We start from the raw sequence: 23,953 nt of genomic DNA on the forward strand, positions 1-23,953 counted from the left end.
TTTAATATTTTTGCTTTATCTTTGTTTGTTGAGTGGATGGATATAGTATTTAAGTCATACAAATGCCTAACACAAACTATGAAGAGACAGAGAAAAGAAATCCATCCTGAAAGAGCATGCTTTCACACTGTGTGATGTGATGCTGTTAGCTGTGTAGTTCTTCCTGGGGGTTAGCAGAGTGTTTGAGTAGGCTGTGCATGCTGGCCTACTTTTAGACGCCCATCTTAAGTGAAGTGCTTCACTTAAAACCAGCCCTTTTTTAAGATTAGTAGTTTTTAAAGAAGAACTATCAAATCTGTAAGGTGGCAGTATCATGCCATCTTTAACTTTGAGCAGGAGATGACAGACACTGGGTGTCATCTTTTAGTGAGTCCAGTCCAGCCAGTCATCTCAGCAAGCAAACTGTTAGAACTAAAACAACAAATCAATGCTAACACAATGTTTATGCAGCTCGCTGAGTGTGATCTACACAGGCATGAGCCCTAACACTGTAACCTGAGTTATGATTCCAGCTGAGTCACTTAGCTCCTTGAAGGGGAATTTCACTGATTTTTCAAAATATCTGCATAACTACATCATTTAGATAAATAAAGTCATTCAGAGTGATTTAATGTCAAATGTTCCACTCTAGAGAAACTGTGTCAGAATTGTTTAAAGTGGTGGTGATATGAACGAGACATCTGAAGAGTTTTAAAAAAACAGCGCCCTCACATGAAGTTAGTATACTCTGTATGACTGTTTACATCTCAACCATTAAATTATGCAGAAATGTAATTTAAGTACTAAGAATGTAGTTGTCTGTGACTAAGTAAAACTATCTTAAAACTAGTCCTAAATTTAGAGTTGATGGCACCTGACAGTCCGTGCTTCAACTGTCAAAGCAGTTTAACATATTTTTTAAACAGCTTTTATAAAAAAATAACATTTGACTAGATTTAAATCTGTGAGCCAAATTCCTTTACATACTTCATCTTCCTCAGAGTGAGTCAGCCATTTCCTAACACCTGGCCCATCTCCTACAGAACCCACTCCAGCCAACACTGAGAGACAGCACGTTAGCTTTTAGCAAATGAAGCACATACTTCCACCAATTGTTCTGCATAATTAAATAATTATACTGTGAACAAAGCCATTCAGGGGGTTTGATGTGAAATGCTCTAGTCCAGAGAAACTTGTTGAGTCAGAATTGTTCACAGGGGTGGTGATAGGAACCAGACATCTAAAGCATTTAATTCCTCTAAAAGCTCCCTCACAGAATGTTAGTACTTGAAATGGTTGTGAATATGCTGCCCGATGCCAGAGACATTGTTTTACTACAGTTTTGAGATAAGATTTTGGCCTAAAGCATATTTTTAAAACAAAATAAAGGTTAACAGGGACATGCAGAATACCTAATAAGACAAAAATCTAATTTGTCAGATTTCGTATTTAAAATAAAAAGATATACATGTTTTTTACATGGGAGATGCACTTTTTTCCCAGAATATATCCCAAACACTAATATTTTTGAACAATACATTTAAATAAATCATTTTTACGATATTTGCATATATTTTCAAATGTATTTGATAAGTACACTTTGCATTTATTTATTTTCTGTACGTTTACACTATTTTGCCAGACTCGCTGGTCATTTTGGAGAGTAAATATAATAACTATATTTACCTTGTGGAAATCAGAGTCGGTACGTTTCTCTACAACTAACTATTTCACACCAGACCACTCCGAATGACTGTTTACATTTCAGAAAGAGAATTATGACGATTTTCAAATTTGGGGGGATTTCTCCCTTTAAACGCTAGTAGGACACATGTTTCCGTTACCAGTCAACAGGGGGCGCCACATACCGTGGAAACACCACAGGTCGGTTTTAACGTTGGAAGCGTTTAGCGCAGCACTTTTTAAAAATATAAACAATGCGTCCATAATCTGTTATACAAAGAACAATTTACGGTTTGGTTAAAATGTCTATTTTATGAAACCACGCATATTAACAGACACTGGACTTTAATGGTTAGTTGTTGACCAGTTCGGCCATTTTTGTTAGTGGCAAAACCCTCCAACAGTTCTCGTGCATTTAAATAAAATTTCGACAGGCTTTTTAGGCGAAGGGAGTAACTTTGGTGTTCGCCCCATTTCGCCCCAGCTCTGTGAATATCCGGACTGTACGGGTAACATTAATCTGCTCAGCTCTCTCTCCGAACTGGCAGGTGGACATGGAGGAGGAAGTGGTTCTCGGTCGTGTGTTTCCGTGTGAAGGTGCAGGTCGTGTTTGTGTGTGTGTGCGTATGAGAGTGAAGCCTGACCTCGATAAGATCCAGTACCGACACAGGACGAGCACAGCTGCTGTGGAAATGGTATTTACTGCACCGTCACCAGTAAACTGAGAAGAAGGTGAGTTTCGGCATTTTGCCTGGGCTGTGTTCAGTGACCGTTAGTGTCGTTGACGGTGTCACCTGTACAGTGCGCTGTTTTACAGTGTTACGGCAAACAGCTGTTAGCAGGCTGAGCTGAGCTGGCCCAGTTCTCGCTTGCGGATTATTGAGGGAGACACCGGGTCTGAAACACAGAGCAGAAGCTGGACTGTTTTCTTTAGCAGGCCACCAATGATGTGGCAAAACCTATGAGCTTCAGGTTAACTAAGGTCTATAGATTTAGATCTGGTTGGCTAGGAACAAGAGAGCTGTCAGTTAAAGGGAATACCAGTTGTTTATATCAACAGAAATAGATGATTTCCCCCGCAGGTTGTAGTCCTTTCCTGTGTTTGTTTGTTTTTTTTTTTGACTGTGGACGCAGTCTCATAAGTCGTCCTGTTTCGTAATGCTTTTGTAAGTTTCATTTTCCCCGTTGTGGGGAGTTAGCTAGCTAGGTAGCTAGCATCTTTAGTGGGTTTGCATTGGGAACCTGTCAGTCTACTGCAGCGGTCATGTGTGTTTATAGATGCTTGCTGAAGCAGGAGCCGGGGAGGGCGGCCAACACGGATGAACCAGGATCAGTGGTCTGTGTTCAGGAGTAAGAATGCTGTCCCAGGATCAATGTTTGAGAGCATAGCCGTCATAAATGCAGGATGAAACTGATTTGCGATCAGTTTTTTTGCTCTAATCTGCAGGTGTTCGTACACGGTTGGTGCTTCAGCGTGGGATTCATCCTGCTGGTGTTCTCTCACTTGCTGCTCAGCCGTGCTTGAAGCATGTAGCTACACACGTAGTTCACATTGTATGCAATGTTACTTTGTCTGTCTTGCCTCTTAAATTCATTATACTTAGTGATCTACAATGATCTAACTGAATTTAAGCTGATGAATACACTGCTGTCTGTCATTGTCAAACACAAGGTATGCTTGTGACTTTTTTTGTGTGTGTGTTTTTTGCTCTTCTTGTCTTCTCTTTGCTTGGAAAAATGGTTCATGTTTTCAGTTTGAGTTCTGCTCGTCATCTCCTTTGGCATACCTTGCAGATGTTCTCTACTCAAAGCCGGAACTGAATAAGATCTCTGAAAATGCTCTATAGACTGTATATTTACAGTAAACTTTCACAGGGGCTGATTGTTAAGGGGCCCCATCTGCAGACCTCCATGCAGAATTTTATTTTAGCTACATTTGTACTGTATAATAAAGCAGTCTAGCCTCCTTAAAACAGTCAGAGAGCTGGAAGGCTCAAAATCCTTGCTTAGATTTCTAAATTTGTTAAGAAAATGTGAACTACTTGTCCATTCTTGTTCATTCTTCCTTTAATGAAAGTTGAAGAACAGTCAATATTTGTAGACTATTTTATTGCCCCTCCTTTGTTTATTCAGAAGATGCAAGTAAGATTTGACGAAACAGCAGTAACAATATTTATTCTGTGTTCTGTTACTGAATGTTTGGAACTTTAAGTTTCACTTATAAATTTAATGATGGCTGCTTATGTAGTGAGCTGTGGTACTCAAATCAGAATGTAATAACACACATATGACTTGCAGCATATGATGTGAATTAGTGTTCTGAGGCAGATAGACAGCTTTTGAACAGATGTTCCTTTTTTTCTTTGATCTTCACTCTTTATGCAGTTGCTGCAGTCCAGTCTTCATGTTTATTTCATGTCTTATTGCACAAGTTTGGCTAGGAAATTTAATTTCCACTAGAAACACTCTGATGTTACCTAAGCCCTAAAGCTGATCTGTTTTTTATCTTTTAATTCACCTCTGTGGCATTGTCATGGAAGGTGGAGGAAACGTTAAAACATATGAACATAGCCTAGAACTCCAGGAGTGGCAGTGGATATGCTAGTTAACCAAGCTTAATATTTAAATAACCAAACATATTATGCAAACTATCTGTTTTTGTTTTCCCGGGCTTCTACAGTTTGACAAACTCTACTGTTTCTCAGTTTGTGCAGAAGAGTTGCTCCCAATATACAGTATGTTTAATTATCTCCCTGAAGATCTAATGTAAGATCATAATCTTTTTCCCCCCTCTTTCCTTTGTTATTGTTCCAACGGACGTCTCAGTAGTCCCACAGTCCAAGAGTGCGATGCTGCTGTGGTCTCAGGAGTTGCTGGTGGAGGATGTCTCTTCACCTATCTCCTAACATCTTTTTCCACTCTCCACTTTTTGTCTCCACTCTGTGCTTGGAGAAAGGTAAGTTCAGTTAGTGTTTAAGAGTTGAAGAAAGCTTTTCTGTTGCAGTAGTTTAGTAGTAATATTGCTGACTGCATTAAAGAAATAAATGAGTAAAAAAATCAGTATTACACAATTTAACCAAATGTGTTCAATCAGCCAAGATGTGTTTGGTGTCCAAAGTCTGCTTCTTTAGTTTTGCACTGGAGCTGCACACTAGTAATGTAGCTAACAAGTAATGGAAGTTTAAATTCTTCATTTAGTATAGTGCAAACTTGGGATGCACTGATCATGAATTTTTATGGCTGATTACGATTCTGATTTCCAAATTGGCAAATGACAAGTTTTTTGACAGATTTTTATTCAGATAAATGAATACATGAAACACACAGGCACATTTCCTGTACTTTATATTAGCCTACATTTCAATGTAAATAATGTTATTTGCTTATTAATAGGCCAAACTGGCATTTTTAAACAAGACATCGGTTTCCTGTCTATTAATGACATGACATCAAATAAAGTTCTACTGTGAAAGTAAGAGACAAATGGCTTTTTAGCACATACATAAGTCATGCATAATTATTTGATGGCATTTTAGTATTGGTGTAGCCTTCAAATACAGTCATAGGCAGAAGTTTGGACTCCCCTTGTCAAATGACATTTTGTTGATTTTCTGAATGAAATAAGTAAAATATCTTCTACAGAGAACACACTACTGCATATTTTAGTACACAATTACTGTTTGCCGAATTCAACAAATTGGAAAAAATATAACATAAAATGTGGTCCGTGCAAAATTTATGGCACATTTTATATTGTATGTTTTATTTTTTCCTGTATGTTGCACAATATGCACAATTTTGTAGACAATTTGCAGGAAAATGTCATATTTAAGTTTGCTTTCTGTAGAAGATGTGTTAAAAAGTCAACAAAACATGTCATTTGACCAGGAGTGTTCAAACTTTTGCATACGAGTGTACAGCATGAGTGCACTTAATTGGCTACATTTATTTACATTATAAAACTGCAACACATCAGCCAAAATAAAAGTAATAAATTGGGTGAGAGAATTTCTTCACATTTAAACGTCTTTTCTGCTGGAAGTACTCGTTGCAGGGTTACGCTGCTTCAGCTAAAACAGTAACAGCGATGGCCGAGTAGAGCTTGTACAACTGAGTTTGAACTCAAAGCAAAAATAACCTTAAAAGGTTCAACCTCAGAGAAAAATGTGTTTGTGCAATTAGGAGGGACGAAGGAATGAACTTTGTCATACTTGAAGGGACGTACGTTTATGTCAGCATTTCTCCACTGCTTACAAATATTACACTGACAGTAAATGCAGTTTGCGCTTTAAAGTTGGTGCTGTTCCCAGCCACTTTCAGGGGAACAGTTGTGCACCCCCCTTCTGGTATGTGGTATTTTTACCGACTAGTTACTTGTTAACAAGCTGTTTCCACATCTCCAGCAAACATGGCTGATCTAGCATTTTGGTTATAGTGATTTTCACTTGTTCCTGCATGTTAATGTTGTCTGTACACATTAGATGACATCCTTCTGATAGCTGTGAAGGAGTTCTTTCACGAAGAATGTAGTAATATATCCTTTATTCTTCTTGAACTGTCGCACTGTTGTGTGTTTGGTGTTCTCAAACCATTCTAGACACATCCTCAGATTTCATCTTTGCAACTATGATGCAGATAAAATGACATACCTTTCTATGAAGAGCTGAAGTGATAAGAACACCAGTATTTCTGGGATTATTAATAGTCCATAAGGCAATAGTGGAATTTGTTTTTTTCTGGCATTTACATACTTCCATTTTTTTTGTGTAAAGGGCCTGTTGAGTGGTTAGACTGATTCTGTTATTGGCTGATTACTATTGTGCATCTCTTGTGCAAAGCACATGCTTAAATCTTGCCACAACTAGTGTTGAGTTAGAAATCTCAAATAGACTTGCTTGTGCATTTTCTGACACTATATTACATGTTAAATGTGAAAATGTTGTGTAACTGAAAACAGAAGTAGCAGCCATCTAAAAACCTCAATACATATTTTGATCCATATTTGAAGTTAAGAGTCTGCTATTGTTGTTCAAAAAATGAGAACAGTGCTTATAGGTGGGGTTTAACCATCCATTACTTGTTAGCTACATTAGCTACATTGTGTCAGTGCAAACTTTAAAATGCAAAATTCAGACACCACCATTGTGGCTGATCAGCTGCTTCTGAAGTAAGGGGATAAATTTTGACTGTTCCCTGGAAATGTCTGCAGTTTTCAGTTCTCTCTTTCAGTTTAGTTTTATTAGAATTGCCCAGTTCTGTTCTTTGTTGTATCATGTTACTTTGTCATATCACATGTGCCATGTGCTAATGAAATCAACTTTCTTCCATGTCTAGACTCCTGCTCTTAGTGGGAAGATGCCCTATGCAATAAAAAGCACACAGAGTTGCAGTTTACCACACTGGACTAGGCCTCATCAGCTCCTCCTCCTGTCCTTAGGCTATTTGTTCTGCTTCGGCCCTCCTGCCGGTAAGCTGTTTTTGTTTGCACAAGCTTTTTACTGTGTAAAAAGGCAACTGTAATACTTCTGTGGTGCTAATCTGCATCATGCAGTCTGAATTTATGTGGCAAATTTAGTTAATTTGATGACTGTTTTGTTGTCACTCAGCTTAGATTTTCTGTAACTTTAAATTGCCAGACCATTTTCTTATTGCTCTGCCTCGTTACTTATTAAGTTTTACAAAATATGTGCTGTTTCAGCTTTGTCTGTTGTTGTTCATCTATGAGTATATTGTTGTTATTCTAGTGTGCATGAATGGTTGATACAGTTAGGGTGACTGATGGTACCCGGGTTGAGGAGTACAATGCAGAAAGCACAATGGTTGCCTTGTGCGTGAGAGAGTAGCAGAGAGAAGCTTTCACACAGAGGGGGAATTGCAAAACAGACTTGCAGTGTGTCTGCTCTCTAAATGAAATCCTCAGAGCCTGCTGCTGCCAACAGTGCCTCTGCAGCAGAGCTTTTACCACCATCCTATAATATGCTGCTTTTGAACTTCTGTAGCTATGGAGATGAGTCATGAGCAGCGTGTTTTGGAGGCAAAAGGGAAGGGAGCTGACTGCTTACTGAACCATCACATCCTGTCTTTAGGGAAAGGGGAACCGTAGGCTCAGTGTCTGCTTAGTGGTCTTCGTTATAAAGGAGCTGTGGAGAATGCAAATCTTGTTAAAAGGGACAATCCTCATTTTCTTTTCTGCCCTTCAAAACTGAAGGGTAGTTTTGATGGTGTTCAGTTAAGATAAATAATTCTGTGTCCTCCAGCATTTTGTCAATGACTAATGTTTCCCCTCCCCCCACCAACCCTCCTCTGTGTTTCTTTCTGTCTCTCTCTCTGTCTGCTTGTCTCTCTATGTCTGTCTCACTCCTGTTCTCAGGTGTGGAGGCGAGCCTGTGCAGAGTGGCAGGTGGAGTGTTGGGGATTTCCTGTGGCAGTGTTATTGGGCTGGGCTGGCGACCGCTAGCTGTGGACCGTGGTGGGGCGCAGTGCTGGGAGTCATGCTGCTTAGAGCCCTCCTGCAGTGCGGTGTGGAGTCTTGGGGGATACTGTGTGCTGCTGAGATGCTCCCGGCCTGATGGCTGCTCCATCACATCACTGCCGCAGCCGCATGTTCAGTCTCTGGGCCTCCTGCAGATGCTCAGCAAGAACACAGCACAGAAGATAAGAAGCCCCCGCCAGGCACTGACTGCTGGAGTTAATGGGGCAGCAGATCATGTATGTAGTGTTTTGTTTTGTTTTGTTGTTCTTTTTATATGCTTGTTGTGTATAATATGTAGAAAAATGTATTTTTTTTACAAAAAAGTTCCTTTAATTCTGTTACTTTAAGTTGAATTAAGTACACTAAATAGGCAGATTTATCCTATTTTTAGAACTTTCACTAGACACATTAAATGTCCTTTATATTTTAGAAGTATTTGGTTTAACCTGCAAGGACCTCTATGTTGGCCCACGCTTCAATTTTTCATTTTTATAACTACATTAGGGCTGCAGCAACAAATTGATTAAATCGATAAGTAAAACTAGTTAGCAGCGAATCTTGTTATCCGTTAGCTGGCTCGACAGTGCTTTCACTTTCCTTCTAACATTACATCAGTTAAAAGAAAATGCAGATAATGGAGACTGCAATACAGGGTTGAGGGCTGTGCACAACTCAGAAAGTCAAAATATGGCAACACTTAACTTGAATATGTAAGAAGACATTATTCTGTAAATTGTGTAAAACCAAGCTCACCTCACATGACAGCAAGACTGTGACATTATCAAAAATACAAAAACTGTTGCTGAAGGGATACATTACGTTTTGAAATCGTTAGTCTAAACTGCATGGCTAAGCTGTGCTTTTTCTTTACTAGGGCTTTGTTTTGACAATGCATTTAAAAACTTACATAAACATAGTTTTAGATCAATGAAAACTGAGCTTTTGAAAATGCTTAGTGGAAGTGGAGATTTTAAACCTATGTTTACCATTGTTTGTGTGGAGCAGGTGAATAGTAACTTTTTGAAATACGTTGTATTTCAAAATTGCTGTGTTGGTAGTATCAGGTTTCAGCAGGTTATTTTCACTCAGAAACTAAGCAATTTTTGCACCTTTCACACTGATTAAAATTGGATTTTCAAAATCATTGCAGAAGACCTTGATAAAAGTCTTTGTAGTTTTTGCAAATATGATTTAGAATATGTGGTAGGTGGTATTGTGCATGAGGAGAAATAACCCTTTTTAGTTTTTTAAATAAAACATTTTGTATGATGTTAACTCTGATAACTGACAATACTTGCACTTTTTCTTTTCTTGATTAATCAACTATTTAAAATGATCGTGGCCTAATTGATTATGGAAGTTATAGTTGCAGTATAGTTGCAGCCCTAAATACATAATATTATTTTAACATAAGTTTTTTATGCTGTTATATCTTGATTGCAGGATACGCAAGACGCACAATCCTCCAATCTGACGACTGCAATGAATGCTGTCACTGGTGTGGCCCTCCAGGTGACGGCCAATAAAACAATAACCGAGCCCACCAATGGCAGCAGTGAAGAGGTTGTTCCCTCAGCTTCTTGGCAGAATTCTACATCACCAGAAGACACTGTGGATCATTCAGCTTCCAACAGCAGCGCTGAGTTAACAACAGTCGCACCTCAATCATATTCTTCCACCCCAGCAACTCCAGCTGGTAGGAAACACAGTGTTAAATCACTGAGGAATAGTTTTTCATATGCTGCTTTTACCGTAAGGTGCACATTAAATGAGACAATACATTTCAAGGGGCATAAGCTGATTTAGTCATTTGTTATTTCCAGTCAGCTTCAGCCATAAGATTTTGTGATGCCATGCCACATCATTCACTGGATCTTGTTGAACCTGTATGTTTCCACAATAGTGAAAGAGCTGGTGGTGTCTGCTGGCAAGAATGTGGAGGTCACTCTGCCACGCAATGAAGTGGAGCTGAATGCGTTTGTAGTGCCAGCGCCACCTTCAGGTAGCGTCTTCTGACTTTTGCTGTGAGTCACTTTCGTATTGCTGATATGATGCTCCTGTTTCTTAGTAATGGTTGATTTTGTTTCTTTCTTCTTTAAGGGACTAATTATGACTTTAACTGGCGTTTGAAGACCCACCCTAAAGACTACGGTGGAGAAGTGGAAGGGAAACATAGCAAGACGCTCAAACTAAGCAAGGTTAAAACATTTAGTTCTTGTTTCATTCTCTCTTGTTTATTCAGCCAGATCCTTCAATACAAAGACTTAAAGACATTTTTTTCATATTTCATTTTTCTCCTCAGCTGACTGTGGGTCTCTATGAGTTTGAGGTCATAGTGGATGGTGACGGGGCGCATGGAGAAGGCAATGTCAATGTTACAGTCAAACCAGGTGACTGAGTTTAGTACTTGTTTGACTGACAGGCGTAACCCATTTTGTTATTACACTCAGCTTTAGGCCTTAGTAAACACATTTTCAAGCTTTGACCTACTAGGATTTGCATATTGTGTACTTGTCCTGGTGCCAAACTTACTCTCTCTTAGGGGGAGTTTTTAATGAAGGCTTTTTTGCCTTACCTTTCACAGAGCCAAGAGTGAATAAGCCGCCTGTTGCCGTGGTATCACCAAAGTACCAGGAGATCTCCTTGCCAACCAGCTCTACTGTGATCGATGGCAGCCGTGAGTATTAGTTATTAGCACTTTTATTGGTACAGATTTTCCACAAATAATCTATTTGTAATCTGTTGCATGAGGGTCATTGATGGGGACTCCTGGAACAAAAATCTGTGGGATAGCCTTGTTTTGAAATGAACAAAACAAGCTAATGTAATTTTGTCACGGCCTTGAGTATTTTAAAGGGCCCATATTTAACTTTTTTTCTTGCTTTTTATATTTTCTCTAAAGTCCAGTTACAATGTTTTGTGGTTTTATGAACCAAAAAACAGTCATAATTAATTTTTAACATTTTCCAACCTCTCTTTATCTCTTACAGTAAACTGGCTGTTTTTGTTACTGTGCCTTTAACAGTGACATATGCCAGTGTTCTGTTTGGCTGACCTGTGCTTCCTTAAAAATCTCTATTGTTTAAAAAAGAAACAAGGAAAAGTCAGTTTTAGGTGAAACGGACCCTTTAATAAAAATTGTAACCTAAAAACGATACTTTCTTAGTTCTTAGTAAAAAATGCAACAACTTTTTATCTCTTCATTATCTTTAATGATGACATTAAAGACCTTGGACTCCAGATCAGCATTCACTGCTGTTAGCGCTGTGGCATGAAACATCAACCAAGATGTGAACTAACCAATTTCTTACCGTTTTAGTTACGTCATGTTGTGCATAATACATACAGAATGTTGTAAATCTGAAATGTTTTCAGTACTTTAACAATTCTGTAGAAGCAATGTAAGAAGAAAATATTTCTCATGTTTTTAATGAGAATAAATTGCTCAGAGCAGCTCGTGACTAACACAGATTGTTTTCTACTCATAGTATGTGCCTTTACACACAAGGTATTTGTTCTGCAAAGAAAAAATGCTGCTGCCATGACCTATGTGAGATAAACACTTCTGTACTTATGCTATGAGTGGTATACAGTGGTTCCTGCTCAGTCCTGCTAAACAACTCTCCTGGGCAGGTTTATGCATTTCCTGCTCCAACTCACCTAATCCAACTCATAAAAGGCTTGATGATTAACTAATGAACTGAATCAAGTGTGCTGGAGTCAGAACGACACTAAACTGTGCGTTCCCATAACTTGCTGTTCAGGTTGGGTCCAAACAGAATCAACACTTAGCACAGGATTATATTTAAGCTTGGTCCACCTAGTTTATATTTTCTTCAAGTTTGTCCAGTAAGGCAGGATGGCGGTCACAATCAATTATTCTATATTAGGTACCTGGAGGTACATTCATTTTTATTTATATAAAAATTTTTATATATATATATATATATATATATATATATATATATATATATATATATATATATATATCATGTTTCCTGGGAGGGCAGAAAAAATTCAGGCAAGTGATCAGCCAGCCCTACCATGTTGTTTAATTACAGAACCCCAAAATATCTCTAGAGAGCTCAAGGAAACCATAGTAATTTAGACAGATCTGCCATGTAATGAAATGTCACAAAATTGAAAAATGCTCAACTACATTTTCTGTAAAACACAGACTACCATTGCATAAAGCACATTTTGTTTGGTAACAGTTGTGTAGCAGGCCAGCACAGTAAATGGAAAATCTGTTGGAAAACTTCTTAAAAGTTGTTAAAAAATGGTTACAAAAAATGCTAAAACTTTTTTTTATAGTTAATACAGTGTTCCTGCTGATCCTTAGTTAGTACGTCTTAGCATAGATTTGAAAAATTTAAGGTTAGAAAATGTGTGAAATGTCTTATTTTTTACTTCTGGAGGTATTTAATTTAGGTATGCACAGGTGTGGCCTAATGGATCAGGTATTGGCTGAAATAAATCGAGTTCAGATCCTTTGTTTGTTTTTGGTGCTCTGTTTACTTCACTGTTATAGAGATGACTTCTACAAACTGCAGCAATGAGGTGCTTTTTCAGAAGAAAGTGGTCTGAATGATCTGCATCTGTGACTAGTTTAATGTGCAAGGTGGAAACTAGTAGTATCTGCAGTGCCCGTGTTCAACTGTGTTTGAACTAGCAACCTTTCTAAGATGATTACTAAAGATCAATTTATTTTGTGTACTGAACTAATTCAGATCAGTCCATCAACCAAAACTATCCATCTCACAGCAGTCCTGTGGTCAGAAACTGGCTACTGGTGAAAGACTAAATGTCAGCAAAACTGATAACAAAGTCAAACACCCTGAGAAAAACATGGAAGGATCATGCCGTTTTAGTTTGTGTGCACTGTTGTTCAGTTGAAACAGTATTATTTTTACCATGTTGAGGTCTTATTAAAGTATTAAATTTGGGCAGCAGTCTTGTTATAATGATATGAGAAATACCTTAATTCACGTACTGTTTGTGTCCCTCAGAAAGCACCGATGATGATAAGATAGTAGCGTGGCACTGGGAAGAGGTGAAGGGGCCACTTCGAGAGGAAAAGGTCTCAGCAGATACAGCCATTCTCACCCTTACTAACCTTGTCCCAGGCAACTACACGTTCAGGTAAGCTTCCACTGTAGCACCAACTCCTCTAGTTACTTCCCTAAGCGTTCAGAGAGGAATGAAGAGCACAGATTTGCTAGTGGAATGTTCATTTAAGATTTTAATCTAGACCTGTTTAATTTTTCTCCAGAAAAAGATTTTTCTGTGGTTCACGCTCCTGTTTTACTTATGTGTGATTGTAGTCTCACAGTGACTGACTCAGATGGAGCTGAGAGCTCAACCCAAGCCATGCTGTCAGTCAACAAGGCAATGGACTACAGGCCTGTAGCCAACGCTGGACCTAATCAGGTCATCACTCTGCCGCGCAACTCTATCACTCTCTATGGCAACCAGAGCACAGACGATCATGAGCCTCTGGCTTATGAATGGTCCCTCAGCCCAGAGAGCAAGGGCAAGGTGGTGGAGATGCAGGTAAACAAAAAAAAGAGATGCTTCATTTTCTCTTCTTGCATTGTTTGGGATTGTGTCACTTAGTAGGTTTTCTAAAGCCACTGCTCTCTCAGCCCACTCATGAAAACATAATACATAGGAGAGGTCATAATGTTTTATATTACGATAAAACTGTACAAGTTAAAAGTAGGTTTATGTATTTAGTAGGGCTTGAACAATATGAAACTTATGTGGCTGATATAGATGCCAATTTTAAATGGCTACTGGCCCAACATAATTTAAGATTTATGTTTTGGTTTTATACTCCAGTAGTTTTGGTTAAATGCTGCATTGCTGACAGATATAATTTTCAGCTGTCAAGTATCACACTTCTTAAACTCAAACAACAAACTCACAGGCTGTGCTCAAAATAGCATGCTGTGTACTGTTTTCATTAGCATGTACTGCATGCTTCTCTTCATAGTAGTATAAAGTATAGTTATACTATATATAGTTGTGCCGTTCTACAAGGAAGGGGCACAACTATACTGCCAACATCAGGGGCTGAACCAGTCAAATTGACCTCCAGACCTGCCCCATTTTCTTTAGCTGTCCAGTCACTTCTTAGCATACGTTGCTAGCCACTTTTCAGCTGTTCAGCAGCAAGTGTAAATATATTTAGATTTTCTGTGTGGTAAACCTGTGTGGTTTCCAGAGACACCTGTGCTTTCCTAAGTTTTGTTTATATACACTTTATGTATTTTTGTAATACTTACCATATTGGTGTTTTGTGTTCATATTAATCACTTCAGCTGGTATTGTTACACTATACTTAGACAGAGTGCTTAACATTGAGCCAGCCAGTGGTATAACTGTCAGAAATTTCACCTTGTCATTGGAAGTTTGGATCCTGGTGGTACTGTGACCAGAAAAAGTCACGAGTTAACTATGCATTATCTGCAATTGCTCAATACAGAAAATACTGCTGGGCTTTAATATCACCTGATTTTATCGGTTGGGCTTAGTGTTAAGTCATTTGTACCTGTGGTTCTGAATTATGGGAAGCACATGCTGGAAATAATCTGTTTCACTGACAGGGCAATGCCAGAAACCTTTTAAAAATGTGAGGCACACTTAACATGTTCTAGACTGTGTTTATAGACAGTCTAAAGTTTTGTATACTTATATGGTTAATATCTACAATTATATATAATTCAATTAAATACTGCTAATCTGTTGCTTGTACTCTGCAGATTTAAGGTTTTATTAACTGTGTGCATTGCTAGTTATTGTCAGTCTACATTCATCTCTACTCAGAGGACAGTTTGAACTACACTTGGTGCCACTGTCATACTCTCACAGGTATGCAGTGTTTTTAGTTTCCTCTTTCAGGAATGACGTGTTCAGACAACAGGGCATTAAGGGCAGGTTCTGTCAGCCCTGGAAAAAAAGATGCTTGTATGCGATGCAATGTACACATTTGAATAATTTAAATTAATCTTTTTTTCAGTGCAGATATTCTATGTGATTGCTAAACATATTTAGATATTTTATAAGATATTTCTTTACATATAATTAATCTGACACAAAAACCTTTAATTTAGGGAGTGCGGACCCCCACTCTGCAGCTGTCTGCTATGCAGGAGGGAGACTACACTTTTCAGCTCACTGTCACAGATTCATCTGGACAGCAGGACACAGCTCAGGTCACTGTCATTGTGCAGCCAGGTGAGCATCTCCCAGCATGCCATGCACCGATTTGGTGCTTACAAATGAAAGCAATGCAGAGACAGCCCCTGTATTAATGCCTGATCTGTTGTGCTGTGGAATATCCCTTCAGAGAATAACAAGCCCCCTGTAGCGGACGCAGGACCAGACAAAGAGCTGACGCTTCCTGTGGATCACACCACCCTGGATGGCAGCAAAAGCACTGATGATCAGAAAATAGCCACTTATCGCTGGGAACAGACCAAGTAAGTAACATATTGTCAGTGTCCTATCAAATCAGTGTAAATATTTATTTTTAAATGTTTGTTTATTTTATGTATATTTTTTATATGATTTGCAAATACCAGATTCGTTTCACATGTCATTTCATGACAAAAGGACCAAAAGTCTAAAAGTGGTCAAAAATAAAAAAAAAAATCTTGCTGCGAAGAACATTTAGACTATCAAACTATCCTACCTGGGAGCCCCCTGGTCCCGATTCTTGATAGCCATCTGTAGTAACAATATGATTCTGTAAAATCTTCACTAATTTATACTGACAGATCAAAAGACTTGCATTTTTAATGCATTCAGGGGCTTGAGCCCCTGCGTTTTTGCCCTCAGACTGTGTGGTGTTTTTTATGGCTACCAACATTCTTCAAGATCCATTTTGCAAGTAGGGGGGCTCTGCCTTGTCCCACGACTATAGCTAATGGGTCAATTTTGGTTCCACAATGTTCATTGATCTTAGGCTTCCTCTTTGGTGAAGTAGTGGTGTCTATAGATGTGTGCATTACCACATTACATCAGCTGGAAATCCTGCTGATAAAGGGCCAAAAATGTGGATTTATGTGTAGACAGATGTACTGTTTAAAGAGAGTTTTTTTTATCACTTTTCTGACTTTTGTATAACAGTCAAATAGTGTACTGAATAATTCTATTGCCTAATGTAAGGCAAGTTGCTGATTCTCATATCAGCATGTAACTCTAGTAGCAAGTAAGAGTTTCTGGGCAAGACTCTTTCTACTACATTTCTTTTCTCTGAAATATGATGAAACCATTTTTGGATAATAAGTGCATACCATATGCTGTGAATTACACATTAATTACCATATATAATTACCATATGCTGTCAAGTATATTTTTGTTCACATTCATGTAGTCTTTTTTTCCTTCAAGTCCCCGCCCCTCAAAATGTGTAAGCACAAGTACTATCAAAACAATTAAACAGAGTATTATACCAACTGCATATCAGTATGGAAAGTATAGGGTATGCAAAAACTTTGTAACTTTGTAAACTTTTGTAACTGCACACTTTGTAACCATGTGATGGTGGCGCAGGGGCCCAGAAGGAGTGAAGATTGAGAATGCAGACAGCGCTGTTGCCACCGTGACAGGGCTACAAGTGGGGACGTACACATTCATGTTGACAGTGACGGATGAGAGGGGTCTGCAGAGTTCTGACACGGTCACTGTGATTGCCCGAGAAGGTACATAGCTCACATGATCAGTGCTGAAAGCCATCTGGCTCAGTGTCATTGTGCCTTTTAGTCGGCTGACATCTCTTAGGCTGACTCACCTCTTTAACTCATGTGATTACTTACAGGTAAATCATGCAGACCATATCATAGACTAAAGTTCTTTACTTTTCCCTAACATCAGAGCTTGACCAGCCACCTGTGGCCAGAGTGCAGTCCAGCCCCCCAGTCACATTACCTGTCCGCACAGCAGTCCTAGATGGCTCCCGTTCCTCTGATGATAAGGGAGGGATCAGTTTCCTTTGGACCCGGGATGGCAGCAGCCCAGCAGCTGGGGTAAGCTGAAGAACCTGCCAGGAATTGTTCATCCAGTCTTGATAATTATTTTGATCATAGGGAAAAGGCAGTAGGAGCTAGGTAGTTAGTCAGCATAAGATGAAAGTCATGTTGCGTGGCAGAAGGAGAATGAAGTGGAACTGGTTAGGTTGCTCCATTTTTTTGGTTTACTGTCATAACACCATGTTTATTTAAAATGAAAGTTTGAAAATTCAAATATGCACAACTTTCCCCTCAACGCAAATGATAAATATCTGTTGTATATCAAATGATAAGTATCTGATGTTTTCTTCTTTAGTCTTGCACTGGAGCTACTAGGCTGATGTGGCTAACAAGTAATGAAAGCCGATATGCACCAGTTAGCAATATGCAAATTGCATGCCTGAATCATCACACACATTATGTAGTTTCTGGCCACCCATTATGTCACACTGTTGACTGTAAATGTGAACTAAAGCAAACATCTCACACCAAAGGCTGTTTTCCCAGATAATGGATAAAGCCCAGTCATGGACTAAATTGCAGTGGCAATGTTGAGTCACCATTGGGAATTCTTTTTAGTCTCGGAAACTGGCCCCAAAGAGCTTTTTTGATAAACTACATATAGACTACATCTGCCAAATTCAGAAATAACATTGTTATAAATGCTGTTTAATTCTTTGAAATCTGTGTACCTTAACCTTGCAGCCTCAATCTGAAGGTTAATTGTAAATATGTGTGCTGTGTGATTCATCTTTGGTAGGATGTCTTGAACAACTCTGACCACCAGGCAGTGCTGTTTCTCAGCAACTTGGTGGAGGGCAAGTACAGCTTCACTCTGACTGTGACAGACAGCAAGGGCCAGAGCAGCACTGACCGAGGCACTGTGGAGGTCCGCCCAGGTCAGTGTTGTCTTGTATAGTGTTTTTTTTATTTTTACTTTTTGGATTCTTTTGTTTCTGTTTTTTTTTTGTTTGTTTTTTTTTGTGTGTGTGTTGGTCTTTTACAAAATTACTGATCTTGACCACACTCATTAGAAGTTACTATGAAAAAACAAGTTCTTCATTAAGACGTCCTCTGTCTGGATGATGGCAGATGTGTGGGAACGGGACCTGGTGGAGCTGGTGCTGGAGGTGGCTGTGTCTCAGGTGTCCCACAGGCAAAGGGACATGCTGCTCAGACAGGTGGGTGTCCTGCTGGGAGTACTGGACAGTGACATCACCGTGCGAGAGATCAGCGCCTTTAACGAGCACAGGTCAGTCCAGCCACAGAATGACAACTCTGCCTAAATGTCTTAACAGAATGTTGTTGAGTTTTTTTTCTCATTTATGTTCGTAGAAGATTATATTATGTGTTTTTATTCTTGAGGCTCCCGAACTATTTTGGGCCATGACAAGATACTGATGGAAGAAAAATATATATATATTTGGAGAATTTACTTATTGTACATGGTGTGCAGTACATATCAAGTGATTATAAATAAGGAGAATAAAAGTTTGGTTACACTCTGTATATATGTGTATCAGAGCTGGGTGGTAATACATGAATACATGTAAATTTCATGTAGGTCTATATTCTTGTTTGAAGGTTGTATGTTAGACACTAAAAGTCAAGTTTGGATGAAAACCTTTATGTATGTCACAGAAAATGAACCAAAAATTAACTAAAATGAACCAGTTGGAGAACAGCTGTGGCAAGAACAGCAGCACACTGCTGTATCTGATAGACTTATATCGGGCAATATCGACTGAAAGATTTAAACAGTTTACTTAGGAAGGTAATCCACATAAATTCCATGAGTGCAGTTTGAAGGGTAGGTCACCTTGCAGGGCAAAATAGGAATGTAAAGCAGAATATTGGGCACAATGTTCCAATATTTCTAGGCATGTCTTACTTGAGTACCTTATTGACTTCAACAAAATATTGAATGACATTTTTCAAATGGATGTACACAGAGCACGCATGAAGCACAGATAATGTCACTTATATTGTTTCTGTGTTCTTCTGTTCATCTTCTCTACTCAATTAAATGATTTTTAAAAGACAAGGAATCCAAAAGTATTGAAAAGTAATCAGATTACATTATCTGTAATTATTACCAGAATACATTTTTAAAGTAACCCTCCCAACCCTGACATGTATGTGTGTGCTTGTGTTTGGTTCAGCACTCGTTTAGTATTCCTGGTGTCAGGAGGACCCGGGCGACCTCCTCTGTCTGGTCACAGTGTTGCCACGAGCCTGCGTAACAAACTGCGCAAGCAAAAAAACGACTTCCTTATCTTCAAAGCACGGCGGGTGGACACAGTCGGTGAATACTGATACCCTCTCACACGTACCATTAATAATTTGCAAAGGCATTAGAGCAGTGCCTCTTACTGATTTATGGTGACTGTGTGTTGTGTGTGTAGTCTGCCAGCTGAACTGCTCCAGCCATGGTGAGTGTGACTCCTTTACCCGCCGCTGTGTGTGTCACCCTTTCTGGATGGAAAACTTCATCAGAACTCAGCTTGGGGATGCAGAGAGCAACTGTGGTGAGAAATGATTTAACACTCAGATAATAGCATCACTAGTGCTGGAAATACATACAGATCTCGAACTCAAATGTCCAAATGTTTGTATACACCTGTTCTAATTTGTGAATACAGCTACTTGAAGGTGCACCTATTGCTTACCAGACATTAAATTGCATGCACACAGTTTGTATAATCTCCATAGATAAGCACTGCCAATAGAATGAGATGCTCTGGTGGACCACACATGAGCGATCATCATGCCAAATGCCATATTCAGCTTAATAGCGTTCTCTGAAATGATGGATTTGAAGTTGGAGTGGCAATTATGTTCCAGAACTAATCATTCAACATCAGTATCTGACCTCACTAATGCACTTGAGGCTGAATACAATCAGACTTTCCCAGCAGTGTTTCAAGATCTAATGTAACGCCTTCCCAGATGAGTAGAGCCTGTTACTGCAGCAAAGTGGGACAGATGAAATCCCTATTAATGTCCTTAATTTTACAAGAATTGTTGAATGAGCAGGTGTCTACACACTTTTGGACAATGTGTTTATTATGTGTGTTCATAATGTGTTCACCTTAATGATGTGTTTATATCTGGATTCCCCATCTCTTTCAGAATGGAGTGTTTTGTATGTGACAATAGCATCGTTCATGATAGTGGTTGCCATAGCCACTCTGGTCTGGGGGCTGGTGTGTTGCTGTAACAGGTAAAGGAGATGGTGACGATAATGTTTTTAAAGGAGCAATATTCAGAATTACCCACCTGAATATATGTGTCTTGCTAAAGATATTGAAGCATATCAATAGCAAAATGAAAATGAAAATGTAATGTGTAGAATAATGGAAATGCAGTTGTATGTTTGAATTTAAATTACTCACTCATATGCGGTTTTGGACTTAACCAATTTGATTTGGCTTTGTTACACTAGTCTTGACACTTCACTTCCACAGACATTTTGACTCTTCATGAGTAGCTTTATTTAAATGAACGTTTAATTAAAAAAAAAAAAAAATACACTTTACTAAAATTACAGTTTTGAACATGTTTGCTATCTCTCCAGCCTGGTGTTCTCTTTGATCATGCTTTCAAATGCCAAAAGCAATATAAAATACTTCAAGACATTGTCTCAACATCCGATATGCATCAAGATATTTAGTTTTTCTGAGATTTGATAAGTTAGAACAGGCGGAAAATAAGCCCCAGTAGATCCACATTTAGAAAATATCAAATTATATAAGTACAATTATTTTTATTCATTGTTTCACATACTGCACTACACTAAATCCATTATAAAATGCAGTTGGTCAGTGTTCTTTATACACTGATGTTATTCATGATATGCTCAGAAAAGCATGTTGTGATATAAAGTAACGTAATTTATCACAATAATGATAAATATTGCCATCCTGTCCACCCTTACGAATGCATATGAGGCAAATGGCATTTTAACTATTATTTTGACAATATTATGGTCTAATCACATGAAAAATATTCATACCGTTTGGGAAAAACATTTTGAAATTAAATTAAGCTACTCATAAACCATCGTGCAAACGAATGGTCAATGCTAGTATACCAAATGGCAGTACTGAATTAGAATTTTCATTTTAAGTCCAAAATTACATGTAGTTGGAAAATTAAATTCAAACAGAAATACATTGCCATTTTTATTTAAATTTTGCTGCTGATATGCTTCCTTAGTTACAATGCGTTTAACTGACAAATACATGCTAGCTGTTGTCATTCGCCGTTTCCTGTATTTGGGACAATTTTGTGTAGTATACGTCTAGAGATGTGGAGTGTACAGTACATTGTACATATACATGTGTAGTTATACAATATGTGCAAACATTAAAAATATTGTACATTTTCATTATTAATGGCTGCAATCTTTATGTACGTTGTCTGCATTTATTTATGTGGTTCATACTGATATGTGTGTATGTGTCTGGGTGTGCTATGTTTAGACGCAAAGGAAAAGTTAGACGGAAAAGTCGATATAAAATACTTGAAGGAGATGACCAGGATAGCATGGAATTACATCCACCTAGAGCTGGTAAACATATTTTCAGAATATCATACAAACATCATTCAAAGACTTAGAAGAATTGAATCAAGATTCTCTGTCTTTGTTTTCTCTCTCTTCCAGGCCGGCTAAAGGCAGTCCCTGCTCCCACTTCCTCTGCTCTCATGCACTCAGACTCAGAACTGGACAGTGATGATGGTCAGGCTGGTGTCCCCTGGACTGACCGAGAGCGGGGCCAACTCCTGCGGCCCCAAAATGGGTCCCTGCGCAATGGCCAAGGGCCGCATAGAGCCAAAAAACAGAGGGAGGAGCTGCTATAGCGACATCCAAACCCTTCGTTGTATTTCACATGGACTTTATACCCCACGCACTGGCCATGTCACTTAGAAGACTCATAGTAGTGTCTGTGGGGAGATCTTTGAAGACTGAAGGCTAGCCTCTCCCACTGCCGGCCCAAACTGAATCTCTGCCCAATCTGAGCCAGAAGACGAGTGTGATTCAGTAACTAAGGCAAACACTGTCTTTATCCTGTCAGGAAAAAAAATCAGTAATGTGGAGTTGTCCATGCCCAGAGTCAATGAGAATGTATTAGCTACTTCAGAAGGAGTCATAGAATATGTGAAATGGGGGAGAGCTGTTTGAAAAAAACATGAAAACGTGAGCATAACCAAGTTCCTCTCTGAGAGAGACCCCAGTGGCATGTCACAAAGATAGTTGATAGACCCATTACCGCTAAGTTTTGTAAACTGGTGGTCTGTCCTTCTAAACACTGCCTTGAACACCCGCAAACTAGACAGCTTTCCTACACTTGTGGCAATAGTGCAGTCAAAGAGTACTGTCCTCAGCGCTGCACCCATCTCTGCCAAGTTGTGTGAGTGTGCATGTATGATTGTGCTGTGCAAGATTTATTTTATTGGATATAACGCATGCATTATCAGGTTGTGTATGTGTGTGCGCTAGTTTTGTCTGTATGGCCTTTTTGGCAATATTTGCTTGTCACACTTAGGTTTATCAACCTCTTTGCTACTCAAATCACCAGCAAACAAAAGTGAAGTCTGCTTAGCTTTGTTTGTAAGGGTTAAGAGGAGCATTTTCGCAGTTAAAGGAATAGAATGTGTGTTTTGATGGCTTGTCTCACACTGGAAAATTCACTGGAAGTAACACTGGACCTCACTTCTCTTTGGCCCTCAACTTTGTGTCTAAACTCCTGCAAAATAGACACAACAGAAAACAAAAACCTGACCTTGACTCTTAACCCAAGACTGTTTGAACCTTGTTGACCACTTTGTTGTCTTGTCTGATTTTAATTTTCTTTTAACTGGTCACTTGATTCTCTTGCACTTTGTTACACAAACTACTCGTCTGCTCTCACTGGTTGCTTTCTGAAACATGCTGATGCTCATTAGTCAGTTTAAGAATGCCTTTGATAAAGGCTTTTGTGATAATCTGTTTGATAGACGCTCCTTTTTCCATCGCTCCTCTTATGACTGACGAATGAGTGTATATTAACTGGACTACTTGAATGGAGCGTCCGCAAGTCAGGATGTTGTAGGGTGAGAGCTGAATCATTGAATGAGCCCTGTTTTTGTTTTTTTGCTTTTTGATCCAATTACATAAATATGAATGCCTTCCTCACAAATGCATGAATGGGTGATGTAGACCCTACTGAGAGCAGAGGGAAGAAAAATCTGAGGATTTTCCTCATTTTAAACTCATTGTTTTTAAGTGAAGGACTCCCTGTTCTATGTGACTCAATCAGATGAAACTGGATTATCATTAAATGAAAGTCAAGAAACTTTAAACCTACATTTTATGTCTTTTTTTTCCTGCTTTTCCAAACACATTGTAGGATTATAATTGCTGTGACATGATAGCATGAATATTGTTTGAATAGTTCACCTTGATCACCTTATCTCTTGTGCCCACTAACTAGAGTCAAGTCTTTCACACTTTCAGTGCTGTGTGCATATTTGTCCCCACTAGTTTTTAACTTCTGCAATCCCTGCAATTCACTGGGGGCGTACACCTAGAGACAGAACAGGTCTGAACAGGTACGCTCCATATTTGTGCTAAACAGAGTAAGACAGCAGCTGTGGTGTGGAACAATCTGTTGTGTTTTTTAGTTTAAAAATGTTCTGTCAAACTTGCATTTTGATATTTGTTCTGTTTGAAAACAAAGAGCAATCAGGATAATAAAGTGGCTCTAAAAGAAGGTATTTTGTGGGCCAAATAGTCCATCACAGACTTACATACTGTAAACTT

General features: G+C 38.8%; 1 protein-coding gene across 2 annotated transcripts; it reads left to right on the plus strand.

The window, feature by feature from the left end:
* The first annotated feature begins 1,860 nt into the window (after nucleotides 1-1,860).
* Nucleotides 1,861-23,497, plus strand: kiaa0319l (KIAA0319-like ortholog). Of its 2 annotated transcripts, none has more exons than XM_036566581.1 (22): nucleotides 1,861-2,394; nucleotides 4,489-4,618; nucleotides 6,997-7,129; nucleotides 8,033-8,370; nucleotides 9,578-9,830; nucleotides 10,038-10,136; nucleotides 10,235-10,332; nucleotides 10,437-10,524; nucleotides 10,719-10,811; nucleotides 13,144-13,276; nucleotides 13,459-13,687; nucleotides 15,250-15,373; nucleotides 15,486-15,618; nucleotides 16,694-16,842; nucleotides 17,015-17,166; nucleotides 17,909-18,047; nucleotides 18,241-18,400; nucleotides 19,311-19,453; nucleotides 19,554-19,676; nucleotides 20,281-20,371; nucleotides 21,633-21,721; nucleotides 21,815-23,497. In XM_036566581.1, the coding sequence occupies exons 3-22, from the start codon at nucleotides 7,018-7,020 to the stop codon at nucleotides 22,009-22,011; spliced, it is 2,943 nt and encodes a 980-aa protein (XP_036422474.1). In that variant the 5' UTR covers nucleotides 1,861-2,394; nucleotides 4,489-4,618; nucleotides 6,997-7,017; the 3' UTR covers nucleotides 22,012-23,497. The 2 variants fall into 2 exon arrangements, with proteins under 2 accessions (XP_036422474.1, XP_036422475.1); XM_036566582.1 differs by having other exon boundaries at nucleotides 4,492-4,618.
* Nucleotides 23,498-23,953: the final 456 nt, after the last annotated feature.

Source organism: Colossoma macropomum, unplaced genomic scaffold (assembly GCF_904425465.1).
Source record: "Colossoma macropomum unplaced genomic scaffold, Colossoma_macropomum, whole genome shotgun sequence".
In the NCBI taxonomy this organism is placed as follows: domain Eukaryota; kingdom Metazoa; phylum Chordata; class Actinopteri; order Characiformes; family Serrasalmidae; genus Colossoma; species Colossoma macropomum.